This window comes from Sinocyclocheilus rhinocerous, unplaced genomic scaffold, assembly GCF_001515625.1.
Source record: "Sinocyclocheilus rhinocerous isolate Xijiao unplaced genomic scaffold, SAMN03320098_v1.1 scaffold58, whole genome shotgun sequence".
Classification (NCBI taxonomy): Eukaryota; Metazoa; Chordata; class Actinopteri; order Cypriniformes; family Cyprinidae; genus Sinocyclocheilus; species Sinocyclocheilus rhinocerous.
Window position 1 is genome coordinate 312,652 of NW_015652310.1, and position 14,402 is coordinate 327,053.

At 35.8% G+C, this 14,402-nt stretch overlaps 1 protein-coding gene and 2 long non-coding RNA genes across 3 annotated transcripts in view; 2 read left to right on the plus strand and 1 right to left on the minus strand.

Annotated features, from left to right (window-relative positions):
* The window catches only part of LOC107714787 (RNA polymerase II elongation factor ELL2-like), a 43,221-nt gene extending 33,651 nt beyond the window's left edge, over positions 1 to 9,570 (plus strand). Inside the window, exons 6-12 of the mRNA XM_016520756.1 lie at positions 1,242 to 1,366; positions 3,813 to 3,933; positions 4,272 to 4,710; positions 6,656 to 6,719; positions 7,100 to 7,271; positions 7,738 to 7,782; positions 8,588 to 9,570. Coding sequence (XP_016376242.1) covers positions 1,242 to 1,366; positions 3,813 to 3,933; positions 4,272 to 4,710; positions 6,656 to 6,719; positions 7,100 to 7,271; positions 7,738 to 7,782; positions 8,588 to 8,698 — 1,077 coding nt within the window. The 3' untranslated portion in view covers positions 8,699 to 9,570. The remainder of the gene's footprint in view (positions 1 to 1,241; positions 1,367 to 3,812; positions 3,934 to 4,271; positions 4,711 to 6,655; positions 6,720 to 7,099; positions 7,272 to 7,737; positions 7,783 to 8,587) is intronic.
* Positions 8,944 to 14,195, minus strand: LOC107714790 (uncharacterized). Its single transcript, XR_001637017.1, has 2 exons — positions 13,230 to 14,195; positions 8,944 to 9,410 (listed from the first exon to the last, which is right to left on the minus strand). It is a non-coding gene; the product is annotated as an uncharacterized LOC107714790 (long non-coding RNA).
* Positions 10,410 to 14,179, plus strand: LOC107714789 (uncharacterized). Its single transcript, XR_001637016.1, has 4 exons — positions 10,410 to 10,538; positions 10,919 to 11,090; positions 11,557 to 11,601; positions 12,407 to 14,179. It is a non-coding gene; the product is annotated as an uncharacterized LOC107714789 (long non-coding RNA).
* Positions 14,196 to 14,402: the final 207 nt, after the last annotated feature.

The window sequence follows — 14,402 nt, forward strand, 5'->3', positions numbered from 1 at the left end:
ACAGTTGTGCTGCTTATATATTTTCATGGAAACCATGATGCATTTTTTCAGGATTTTTGTGGAATAGAAAGTTCAAAAGAACAGCATTCATTTGAAATAGTAAATGCTTGTACATGTTTACAAACAAACAAACAAACAAACAAATCTTTTGACCAATTTAATGCATGCTTGCTAAATAAAAATATGAATAATTTAAAAAAAAATCTTACTGAAATCAAACTTTTAAAAAGTATATTATATTGTATTATATTATATTACTTAGTCACAAGCAAGGTAAAGATTGTTTAATGAGTTGTTTTGACTGACTCAATAAAAAGAAGCAGTTCATAAGAGTCATATGTATGTGAATCAGCATCATGACTCGCTGTTGTTAGTGCATGCAGCATACACTCGCGGGCTCTCTGAAGATGTAAGGCCCTCCAAGATGATAACTGACTAAACTATGTATTAATGCACACAAAGCTTTCCCGACTGTTGCTCATGTGCTCATGGAGGCTAGAGTTTAAATTGTTGCACATTTTTTGTCACTTTTGTGACCGTTCTAGTCATAGTCTGGAGCCCTGTATAATATGTTGTTGATTAAAACTCTCTGTCAGCGTTTCATTCTGCACCAGTGCCAAGTTTTTTTTTTTCTTTTTCTTTTTTCTTTTTTTAATCTCTCCCATCAGCCCTACTCCAGAAAACACAGTTCAGTACTCAGCCTGTCCAGATAATATAGTTTATGTCCAGAGCTGCTTCTCTATTGCATTTGGGCAGATGAGATGGTTATGGCTGATTTTGTCAGTAGGTTTATTTGCAGTAGTTTCCTGCTGCGTTTATATTCAGGAGTTCCTGCACGGTCAACAAGGGGAGGTTAGCCTTCTGCCGTAATGATATTTGGAGAATGAATCGTGATTTGACAGAGGGAGGGTTGTGCTGGGTTCATATCCCATTTGTAAAGTGCTCTACAGAACGTCGTGTGCTGCAATACATTTATGCTTTCTGTTTTACATTTACAAGGTCTGAATTGAATTATTGTCCTCTGGATGTATTTAAGAATGTCCTTAAAAGGCCTATCGTACATTATTTCTCTCTCTCATAAAAAATTCTAAAGTGTCATATTTCTTTAAAGAGATGCTGACTCCAGTAATGCTTGATGGTTCAAGTCACTCTTGAAATATTGTTTACTTAAGTGCGTTTGTGAATGGAGGGCAGTTTCTCATTAGGAGAATAATTCTATTGTTCTGTATGTTTCCTTTCAGGTGGCTAAACTCAATCCCAAAGACCACAGCTTTACTCTAAAGGATGATTTCTACAGACATGTGCGGAGGGACTGGCCCGGCTATGTCGAGGAAGAGCGGCAACTCATTCAAAGGGTGCTGGCAAGGTACATACAGTATTCCCAATTCTCACAACATCACTCGTATCTTTTTATAAATATTTATCGCCGTTTTAGTGTGTCAGACAATAATCTTCTATACTTTGCCTTACAATCCTTCACTTTGCTCTGCTTTGCTTCCAACCTTTTTTTTTGTCTTGCATAGACCCATTTGTAAGGTTCAAGTTCCCCTTCATCAAGACCAAATCAAAAATATGCTCCTTTTTACGTTTTAAAAAAGTATATTATATAAGTATACTGTATATATCCTAGTATATTAGGATATTTTTTAGAAGTAATTAAAGTCATTATTACAGTATTATTAATGTTATTTTAGTATTATTTATATAGTAATATAGTTCTAAACTGAAAATATAAAATAAAAGCTAATTGAAAATATCAATAAAAAGTGTATTAATATTTTCAGTTACCTTTTATTTTATATTTTAAGATGTCATTGTAATTTTCAATAAAATTGTAATTTTTAGTAGGTTTTTTTTATATTGCTATTAATATTTTATTTTACTAACATTACTAGTTGAATATTGCTGCTAATTTATTTTTATTACTGTTTAAGTTTTAGTTGTTTTCTTTTTTCCCCCAGGTCATTTTAGTGCTTCAACTTCAACTTATTTCAGTTAGATGCCAAGGCAGATTTCTAATTTTCATTAAGTTTGTTTCTTATCTAATATTTATATTTAATTTTATTGAGTTTTATTAACAAAACTGTTTTTAGTAATTGTAGTTTTACTTCACAGTAATAACCCTACTTAGAGACATGCTAAACTCTCATAACCGTATTATTTCCCAACTTCCTTTGACTAAGAAGGGCTGGTGACGTTTGGTACAGTATTGTCATCCAGTCCTTGCCCCCGCAGTCTGCTGAGATGATGTGTTTTGGAGGCCTTATTAAGTATGATGTGGTTAATAGGCCTGTCTGAGCAGGAAGCCGTGCGATTCACTGTGCTGTTGAGTGGAATTATGCTGAAAGCTTCTTTGCAGCCGCATTCAGTGCCGGAACAATAGGAGAATAAACGGCAGCCATCCTGCCAAATACGATCTTGGCAGCCCTGTCTTTGGGAGGTTTTCCACACTCCGCCTGACTGACTGCATGCTTGAGTTTCTTCTCTGCCTTCACCTCTGCCTCTCATTTTTTATGTGCACTGTATAAAGTATCCTAATGGGACTGATCAAAATGATCTTGCAATAAACCCCAGAACGGGACTTGCACAACACGGCATGTTTGCAGAATGATCCATGAACTGCTACCATTCAAACTTTTGGGGCCAGAAAGAAATTATAAACGTTTTTCAAAGTGTCTCACCAAGGCTGCATTTATGTGATTAAAAAATACAGTAAAAAATTTAATATTGTGAAATTATTATGATGTAAAATAACTGTGCTAATTTATGTGATGGCGAAGCTGAATTTTCAGCATCATTAGTCCAGTCATCAGTGTCACATGATCCTTCAGAAATCATTCTAATCTGCTGATTTGATGCTCAAGAAACATTTCTTATTATAATCAATGTTGAAAACTGTTCTAATATTTTTGTTGAAATCATGATGCATTTTAATAACTCTTTGAACAGAAAGTTTAAAAGAACAGCATTTCTTTTAAATAGATATTTTGTGACCATGTAAATGTCACTTCTGATCAATTGAATGGATACTTGCTGAATAAAAAGTATCTTGCTCAGATAAAAAGTCTTAATGACTTCAAACTTTTGAATGGTAGTTTGTCATTTAGTGAGTTCACTGTAAAAAAAATTGTTCGTTATATAATATTTAGATATAAATATTATATTTATTTAATATTTATTATTTTATGTACTATTTATAAATAAATATATATTTTATGTATATGTTATTCTATATTTTATATTAGTTTTACTTGACTTTTTACTACAGTATATAGTCTAGAGTAGTTTAGTACATCATGTTTGTCAGGGCATTGATGAAGAGCGATCCTCCGTGTGATGAAAAAGCAGCTCTATGAGAGGAAAGAGCTGTAGGAAGCAGATTGCCAGAGGAAAGTTCCAGCGGAGTAGGAATGTCTCTGGCACCATTGTTCTCGTCACTGGACATTAGCAAGGCTTTTGCCAGTCCCACTGCAGATGTTATCAGCTACCCGGAAATGCTAAACTAGACTAACACCCCCGGCGCTCTGACCGAACGAATGCCGTGCAAGAGTATAATGTTTTTACACTCTGTTCGGGAACAGCCAAACCTGATTAACACTCGTGCAAATCCTAGACCTTGATCCTGAGCTTTAAATTTCTTCCTGTTTAGTTCCTCCATTTCCTGTAAGCACAACAGCTTTCTGGAACAGGGAAGTTGATCTCAACTTGGGATAGTTTACAGATTTGTTTCAGAATTTAATTAGCAAAGGTTTCCTGATGGCAGGCATGAACGGAATGACATTTTGACGGCGTCTCACTCTCTGTTATTCCAGAAAACTCCAGCCTCTCAGCAGCAGCACTAGCCAATTGAAAAGCCTCCAGTCCAGCCATTCATTCCACAAAACCTCAGGGGATTCTCCATCCCAACTCAGCCCTGTCAAGAATCTCTCCATGGTAAATATGCACCTATAAAAAGAAGTGCTTCTTTTCCTCCGTCTCATTTTAAAACTGTTGCATGCTGTAGTATCTGTGCAATGGACTACTAGTTTTTTGTATGCACTGAAACATGTTTGTGATTGAATGTATGATTGATATACCTGAGATGAGAATAAGAAGAGTCTATTTTTTTTTCTTGTGAAGATCATGTTTGGCGCCGTCTGCTCTTTATTTATGGAGATGCTGGAGGCGCTTCAGTCACTGCTGTTTGCAGGAGCCAATTAAGCTGCCGGTCCACACTATTGCTGTTTTCCATCTGTAAAGTTTGTGAAATCTCCTTCTTTCTTTCCTCCCAGAAACGCCCAGTGCCTTCCGACCATCCAGAAAGTCAGACGCCGAAAAAGCAACGTTTATTAGACCAGAACATGCCCTTGCAATCTCCTTCCAATGGACATCTCAGCTCCTCCATGAGCCGTAGCTCTTCCGCTCATGGAAACACAAGTTTGCAAAGGGGTAGCAGCACGGCTCAGCAGAGCCCTGATGGTCATTACCAGAGGCACAAGCTCGGGGAGTCCAACAGCATGCCCAAACCAGAACAGCCAGAACCAGCACAGCAGCCATCGTCCAGCCCCAAACACCCAAGAACTGAACCAGAAATCTGCACTGACCAGCAGCTAGCAAACGGCCAGCACAAAAAGAAGTCCAAGAAGCATAAAGAAAAAGAGAGGGAGCGCTTAAAACCTGAGTGGGTCGAGACCAGCCCGGACCTTAAACAGAACCAGGAAAATATCAATGGTGGGTTAAAAGGTTTAAAAAAGGTGAAATTTTGATGTAGAGGTGCAATATGTAACCCTGGACCACAAAACCAGTCATAAGTCGCTGGGGTATGTTTGTAGCAATAGCCAAAAATACATTGTATGGGTCAAAATTATTGATTTTTTCTTTATGTAAAGGTCATGTTCCATGAATATATTTTGTAAAAGTCCTACCGTTAGTATATCAACACGTAATTTTTGATTAGTAATATGCATTGCTAAGAACTTCATTTGGACAACTTTAAAGGTGATTTTCTCAATATTTTGATTTTTTTGCACCCTCAGATTCCAGATTTTCAAATAGTTGTATCTCAGCCAAATATTGTCCTATCCTAACAAAAACCATACATCAATGGAAATCTTATTTATTCAGCTTTTAGATCTCAATTTAGATCTCTCTTTGTTTTAAAAATTGACCTTTATGACTGGTTTTGTGGTCCAGGGTCACATATATTTGTGGCCAATAAATTATTTGCAAAGAAAAGTAATATATAGACTACTGTTTAAAAGTTTGTACGTTTTTGTAAGTTTACTGTTTAAAAGTAGTTTGTAAGTCAGTAAGTTTTTTTTTTTTTTTCTTCTTCTTCTTTTTTTGGTTAAGGAAATGTATACATATTAATTCATGATCTATAGTTTATTGGGTTTTCTTAATTGCAAACAACCAGCTAAATAAAACATACACATTCTCAACTTTTAAACAACATTGGAAAGTAAAACAATAAAAATAAATAAATAAATAAACAACAGGCAGCCGCTAACACCATTAGTTCCTGAAATTAATACTTTTATTCAGCAAGGATGCATAAAACATTTATAAAAAGGGACTGTAAAGACATTTATTTAAAATGTTACAAAAGACAAAACATTTATTTTTAAATTGAACTAATATTTAAGTTTTTGCTGTATTTTTAATTAATTAAATGTAGCATTGGTCAGCATATAAGATTATTTTTTTAAATCCCAAACAATCCAAAAAACAACAACAACAAAAACTTTTGAACAGTAGTGTATATAACTGGGAATGTTAAATGATTATCAATACTAATTATTACAGCATAATACATTTTAATTGATAATTTGTTACATTATTTTTGCTTGTGACAATTACACATTTTTTTCTAATTGTTGGCCTATTTACATGTACAATATTAATAAAAAACAATTAATGAATAATTTCATATATTATTATTATTAATTCATTAACGCATAAAATTATATTTAACAGCTTTTTAAGCTGTACTGTTATTGCCGATGAGATTTAGAATCCACAGTAAAATATTGTATAGCAACATGATGTTATGATTGTTACATGGTATGATGTCAGGCAGTGATAATAGTAGGAATTGTGGTGATCATAATCAATATTTATCAGCACTGCCAAAAGGGCAATGGGGTCATTGTTTCTCAGAGGGAATTTCACTAGATGTTTTTGATACCGAATAACTGCTGTTCTGTAAAAAAAAAACAAAAAAAAAAACAAACAAAACATCCCGTTTCAGCTCTGCCGCTGCAATTCATCTCAGAAGTGGCTCACTGTGAGATGCTTTCATTTCAAGTGAAATGATGGCAGAACAGGTTTGGACTTGCCAAGCAATTCAGGAAATATTCCTGTATGTTTGTGTGCGGATACACAGACGTGTGCGTGCGAGGTGACTGCTCGTCTGCGCCCTTCCCTAGCGCCAGGGTGGATGATTAACTTAACTAACAGCTGGGTGACCCACTGTAAAACGTGCAGAGCCCACTTTGACCGTCGCCTCAAGCTTGACGTCTTGTCAGGCAGCCTTTGTCAGCGACGACCGCCCTCCACGTTCCTTATCGCAAGATTTGATAAATGACTCCATCAACCCAGGCAGCATGGCGCTTTGATATGTTTGCGTAGTTCGATTACATAAACCACTTTATCATTCTTGTCTGTGTTTGTGTAGACCACGAACGACCCAACACACCTGTCACCCGTGCCTCGCCCGATGAGCTGCCTGACCATTTATTGTAAGTAAGACCAGATTTCGGTTTATTTTACTGCTTTGTGATTCTGTAATTACAAGGTGGAGATTGTCTGCCGATGATTAAGGAATAGAAAATTAACTGTGTTGCACATTTAAAGCAATAGTGTGTAATTTTACAGAACAGAATGTAAGAATTCAAGTTAAAATATAGAAAATACAAAAGTCTTTGTTTTTGATTTTAAATGTTCTGTATTTGAGCTTTTAAAGGAACTGGTAGTTCCAGACAAATGACCCAAGAATGAGAATAATTACACATTCATTTTAATATGCAGTGCCACCTACTGGTTTCTCTTGGGATTCTGCCTAGCGACTTGAATTATCGTTACTGATAAAATGGTTCACTCAAGGAACTTTTCTTTCCAGGAAATACAACACTATAACAGACTCTGAGCAGCGGCAGAGATACAAAGAGGATTTCTGTGCAGAATATGACGAGTACAGAGACCTTCATGAACGTATAGGGAAAGTTACAGAGATGTTTGTTCAGCTGGGATCCAAGATAAAGACGCTGTCTCCCGGGACACACAAGTATAAGGTATGGATAAAGACATATACACTACTGTTCAAATGTTTGGAGTGAGTAAGAAAAAATATACTTTTATTTAAGAATGATGCATTTAATTTGTTCAAAAGTGACATTTATACATTTATAATGTTACAAAAAAGATCCATTCCCAAAAAAATGCTGGTCCTTTGAACTTTTATTCATCAAATAGTCCTGAAAAAAGTGCATCACTGTTTACAGACAGACAGATAGACATAGATAGATAGATAGAAGACCAGTGATAATAATGTGTTCTCATTGAGCATCAAATTACAATGATTTCTGAAGGGTCATGTGACACTGAAGACTGGCGTAATGGCTTTAAGATTACTTGTGGAACAATGTGTCTTTGTTTTACAAGATAATGTTTTAGCACACCTTATATAACAGTTACATAATACATGATGTCAGAGGTTATTTTAGATTTTTTTTTTAATCATTATTTTGATTATTCTAGGTAATGGAGGATCAAATAATGGAGAAGTATAGGAAGTATAAGAAGGTAAGAGAATTGTATTGTTGATAATTGTATTATGTTGATAGTGTTTGAACTCGAGGAACTGTCTAAACATTTTTGCATAACTATGAACCTTTTATTTAAATAATCTGATATAAATTCTTAAAACCCCATGAACGTTTGTGTTATTTTTTATTTTTTATAGTATTTATACATTTTTTGAATTAGCTTTTATTTCAGATTTTAATGTTAAAATATTTTAATTTTTAAATAATTATTTTTATTTTATTAGTAATTAAGTTTTAGTAATTTTAGTTCTTGTTTTGTTTCAACTAGAGGCCAAGGCAACATTAGGTTTTTTAAGTTTAAGTTTTTCATTTAATATTTATATTTTCTTTAATCTTTATTTCAACTCGTGAAAACTATTTTAATAGTTCTTAATCATTTTAGTTAACAATAACAACACTGAACCTTTCATGCCTCATATTCTCTATGTCAGTGGTTTTCAAACCAGTCCTGCAAGCACCCCTAGCACCTCACATTTTGTATGTCTCCCATATCTGACACACCCATTTCAGGTCTTGCAGTCTCTACTAATGAGCTGATGAGTTGAATCAGGTGTGATAGATGAGGGAGGCACAGAAAATGTGCAGTGCTGGGGGTGCTCGCAGGACCTCTATGTGAATACTAAACATGATTTGTAGTAAACCTTCCGTCCAGCAGATGTCGCCATTTTTAACAGCTAGTAAATTTTCAGTTAGAGATCAAAAACTGCATCTAAATCGAGAAATCAGTACTAATACCCACCTCTAATGTGCACGTTTTGAAGATCTTGTTTTTGTCCCCGCAGAAGTTTCCAGGCTACCGGGAAGAAAAGAAGCGCTGCGAGTATCTCCATCAGAAACTATCACACATCAAAGGCCTGATTCTGGACTATGACCGCACACAAGCGCTCTCCTAGTGCCAGCCGTTCCACTCTCCTCCTCCTTCCCAGTCTGCTCGCATGGACCAAACGACTCCTCAGTGGAAATAAACCAGGGCCAAACGTCTCTCTTGAACACGACAAGGCATTTCCACGTCTTTCCTCCCCACGAACTGTGGGTAACAATGTGGAGGCTGAGGATCTAAGCCCAAACTATCAAACAAAGGCCAAGACCTCCAACTAGTGACTTAAGCCCTTTAAAGTTTTTTTTTTCTTTTTCATTCTCGTGTAAAAAGTGTTGCATTGAGGAATTGGTTAGATGTGAGACACAACCTAAGCCAAAATAGTTATTTTTTTCCTACCCAAATGCAGCATATGTGTAACCGTTGCCCTTGGATCTCCTAACTTCGGCTCTGAGCTCTGACCTTCAGGGCTGCGGGCTGCTTTTATGGTACAATCATAAAGCCTGGATGATGAGAGATGACTATCTGTACTGTGTTCGGTCTGTCAATGATTTATCAGAGAACTTAAGCACAGTTTCTATTTTGATATTTTACTGAATGTATATTTGTACACTTGTAAGATCTCGACATCTATAATAGAGGGTTTAATCACTGGATAGAATAAGGGAAACCTGGAATTTTCTCAACTCTGAGGTGATCCTACCAAACTCTGTAGAGTACGAGGGTGCAATCTGTCATATGAACACCCGCGTGAAAGCACCTACGTCAGACTCTTAATTAGACGAGACCTTCCTCTTTTGTGTGTAGCTACATGATGAGTTCTGGGATACTTAAATCTGAAATTAAATCTGGATTTCCTGTAGCCAATCGTGTAATAAGATGAAAGGTGCTTTGCCTTGACAGTTCAAAATCGTTAAAGTGATCATTTTCTCATGGTTTTTGTGTCCAGTGTCCAGTGCTTAAACCACTACAGCACACTGTGTCCTTAAAATAATGATGTTGATATTATTATTTGGACACTAAACAGCAGAAACAATCATGTTTTAAAGCACATTTAATTTATTATTATTTTTTTTTTAATAAAAATATATTAATGAAAAACAAATGTATTTACCTGATCTGTTGGATATGTTGCAGGAAATTTGACATGTTTTATTGACATGAAGTTTGAATGAACTCTGCATTCTTTCCCTTTGAAGCATGAAGGAGACCTTCATAGACTGTGTCAGGCTTTCTCTGAATCCTGGTTTTGGTTTGGGTCATGTTTTATGTGAAAGAAAGTATACAGTATGTCTGTTTTCCCAGAATGTAGTACTTGATGAATACAGATGGAGGATCTCGCTGGTCTTCTGCTTTACGTAAAGACCCAACACCATACGTTATGGAAGCAGAGTCTTTCCAAAGTCCCTCTATGTCCGTGTCATTCCTGTTCATGCCCATAGCCTCATGTACATTATGGAAGTATTTTTGTGTCACTTTTGCGCTTTGACATTTCTCTTGTGGAGACTGCTGATCTGTTATTTATGTCACTACAGTGTTAGTTCCTCTAATCCTTGATCCTGATTTGTTATCTGGCTGGAAAAATGATAGATTTGCCAAAATAGCATTGCTCTTTATATTGTTAACAGTTTGTTTCATCCTTTCATGGGGCAACTTCATGTATTGATGTAGATGCCTTAAATAAACTGGACCACATTAACTTAATACAATTGAAATGTCTTCTGATTTGACTTTAATTCTTATCGCAAGATTTGATAAATGACTCCATCAACCCAGGCAGCATGGCGCTTTGATATGTTTGCGTAGTTCGATTACATAAACCACTTTATCATTCTTGTCTGTGTTTGTGTAGACCACGAACGACCCAACACACCTGTCACCCGTGCCTCGCCCGATGAGCTGCCTGACCATTTATTGTAAGTAAGACCAGATTTCGGTTTATTTTACTGCTTTGTGATTCTGTAATTACAAGGTGGAGATTGTCTGCCGATGATTAAGGAATAGAAAATTAACTGTGTTGCACATTTAAAGCAATAGTGTGTAATTTTACAGAACAGAATGTAAGAATTCAAGTTAAAATATAGAAAATACAAAAGTCTTTGTTTTTGATTTTAAATGTTCTGTATTTGAGCTTTTAAAGGAACTGGTAGTTCCAGACAAATGACCCAAGAATGAGAATAATTACACATTCATTTTAATATGCAGTGCCACCTACTGGTTTCTCTTGGGATTCTGCCTAGCGACTTGAATTATCGTTACTGATAAAATGGTTCACTCAAGGAACTTTTCTTTCCAGGAAATACAACACTATAACAGACTCTGAGCAGCGGCAGAGATACAAAGAGGATTTCTGTGCAGAATATGACGAGTACAGAGACCTTCATGAACGTATAGGGAAAGTTACAGAGATGTTTGTTCAGCTGGGATCCAAGATAAAGACGCTGTCTCCCGGGACACACAAGTATAAGGTATGGATAAAGACATATACACTACTGTTCAAATGTTTGGAGTGAGTAAGAAAAAATATACTTTTATTTAAGAATGATGCATTTAATTTGTTTGTTCAAAACATTTATACATTTATAATGTTACAAAAAAAATCCATTCCCAAAAAAATGCTGGTCCTTTGAACTTTTATTCATCAAATAGTCCTGAAAAAAGTGCATCACTGTTTACAGACAGACAGATAGACATAGATAGATAGATAGAAGACCAGTGATAATAATGTGTTCTCATTGAGCATCAAATTACAATGATTTCTGAAGGGTCATGTGACACTGAAGACTGGCGTAATGGCTTTAAGATTACTTGTGGAACAATGTGTCTTTGTTTTACAAGATAATGTTTTAGCACACCTTATATAACAGTTACATAATACATGATGTCAGAGGTTATTTTCGATTTTTTTTTTAATCATTATTTTGATTATTCTAGGTAATGGAGGATCAAATAATGGAGAAGTATAGGAAGTATAAGAAGGTAAGAGAATTGTATTGTTGATAATTGTATTATGTTGATAGTGTTTGAACTCGAGGAACTGTCTAAACATTTTTGCATAACTATGAACCTTTTATTTAAATAATCTGATATAAATTCTTAAAACCCCATGAACGTTTGTGTTATTTTTTATTTTTTATAGTATTTATACATTTTTTGAATTAGCTTTTATTTCAGATTTTAATGTTAAAATATTTTAATTTTTAAATAATTATTTTTATTTTATTAGTAATTAAGTTTTAGTAATTTTAGTTCTTGTTTTGTTTCAACTAGAGGCCAAGGCAACATTAGGTTTTTTAAGTTTAAGTTTTTCATTTAATATTTATATTTTCTTTAATCTTTATTTCAACTCGTGAAAACTATTTTAATAGTTCTTAATCATTTTAGTTAACAATAACAACACTGAACCTTTCATGCCTCATATTCTCTATGTCAGTGGTTTTCAAACCAGTCCTGCAAGCACCCCTAGCACCTCACATTTTGTATGTCTCCCATATCTGACACACCCATTTCAGGTCTTGCAGTCTCTACTAATGAGCTGATGAGTTGAATCAGGTGTGATAGATGAGGGAGGCACAGAAAATGTGCAGTGCTGGGGGTGCTCGCAGGACCTCTATGTGAATACTAAACATGATTTGTAGTAAACCTTCCGTCCAGCAGATGTCGCCATTTTTAACAGCTAGTAAATTTTCAGTTAGAGATCAAAAACTGCATCTAAATCGAGAAATCAGTACTAATACCCACCTCTAATGTGCACGTTTTGAAGATCTTGTTTTTGTCCCCGCAGAAGTTTCCAGGCTACCGGGAAGAAAAGAAGCGCTGCGAGTATCTCCATCAGAAACTATCACACATCAAAGGCCTGATTCTGGACTATGACCGCACACAAGCGCTCTCCTAGTGCCAGCCGTTCCACTCTCCTCCTCCTTCCCAGTCTGCTCGCATGGACCAAACGACTCCTCAGTGGAAATAAACCAGGGCCAAACGTCTCTCTTGAACACGACAAGGCATTTCCACGTCTTTCCTCCCCACGAACTGTGGGTAACAATGTGGAGGCTGAGGATCTAAGCCCAAACTATCAAACAAAGGCCAAGACCTCCAACTAGTGACTTAAGCCCTTTAAAGTTTTTTTTTTCTTTTTCATTCTCGTGTAAAAAGTGTTGCATTGAGGAATTGGTTAGATGTGAGACACAACCTAAGCCAAAATAGTTATTTTTTTCCTACCCAAATGCAGCATATGTGTAACCGTTGCCCTTGGATCTCCTAACTTCGGCTCTGAGCTCTGACCTTCAGGGCTGCGGGCTGCTTTTATGGTACAATCATAAAGCCTGGATGATGAGAGATGACTATCTGTACTGTGTTCGGTCTGTCAATGATTTATCAGAGAACTGAAGCACAGTTTCTATTTTGATATTTTACTGAATGTATATTTGTACACTTGTAAGATCTCGACATCTATAATAGAGGGTTTAATCACTGGATAGAATAAGGGAAACCTGGAATTTTCTCAACTCTGAGGTGATCCTACCAAACTCTGTAGAGTACGAGGGTGCAATCTGTCATATGAACACCCGCGTGAAAGCACCTACGTCAGACTCTTAATTAGACGAGACCTTCCTCTTTTGTGTGTAGCTACATGATGAGCTCTGGGATGCAAATTTAATCTTGATTTCCTATAGCCAATCATGTAATGAGAGGAAAGGTGCTTAACCTTGACAGTTCAAAATCGATAAAGTGATAATTTTCTCATGATTTTTGTGTCCAGGGTCCAGTGCTCAAACCACTACAGCACACTGTGTCCTTAAAATAATGATGTTTATAACATTATTATTATTATTATTATTATTATTTGGACACTAAAAAGCAGAAACAATCATGTTTTAAATCACATTTTATTTCTTTTATCCTTTTTTAAAATTAAAATGTATTGATTAATGGAAAACAAAAAAACAATTCTTTACCTGATCTATTGGAAATGTTACAGGAAAGTTGACGTTTGTTTTATTGAGGTTTAATTTCTTGACGTTTGAATGAACTCTGCGTTCTTTCCCTTTAACGCGTGAAGGAGACCTTCATAGACTGTGTCAGGCTTTCTCTGAATCCTGATTTTCGTTTGGGTCATGTTTTCTGTGAATGAAAGTATACAGTATGTCTGTTTTCCCAGAATGTAGTACTTGATGAACACAGATTGAGGATTCTGCTTTACGTAACGGCCTGACGCAAACACCAAACGTTATAGAAGCAGAGTCTTTTCAAAGTCCCTCCATGTCCATGTCATTCCTGTTCATGCCCATAGCCTCATGTACATTATGGAAGTATTTTTGTGTCACTTTTGCGCTTTGACATTTCTCTTGTGGAGACTGCTGATCTGTTATTTATGTCACTACAGTGTTAGTTCCTCTAATCCTCGATCCTGATTTGTTATCTGGCTGGAAAACTGATAGATTTGCCAAAATAGCATTTCTCTTTATATTGTTAACAGTTTGTTTCATCCTTTCATGGGGCAACTTCATGTATTGATGTAGATGCCTTAAATAAACTGGACCACATTAACTTAATACAATGGAAATGTCTTCTGATTTGACTTTAAAGGAGACATATTATGCCCCTTTTTACAATATGTAATATAAGTCTCTGGTGTCCCCAGAATGTGTCTGTGAAGTTTCAGCTCAAAATACTCAACAGATCATTTATTATATCATTTTGAAAATGCCTATTATGAGTGGAAGCAGAAACACGCTGTTTTTCGGGCCTGTCTCTTTAAATGCAAATGAGCTGCTGCTCAC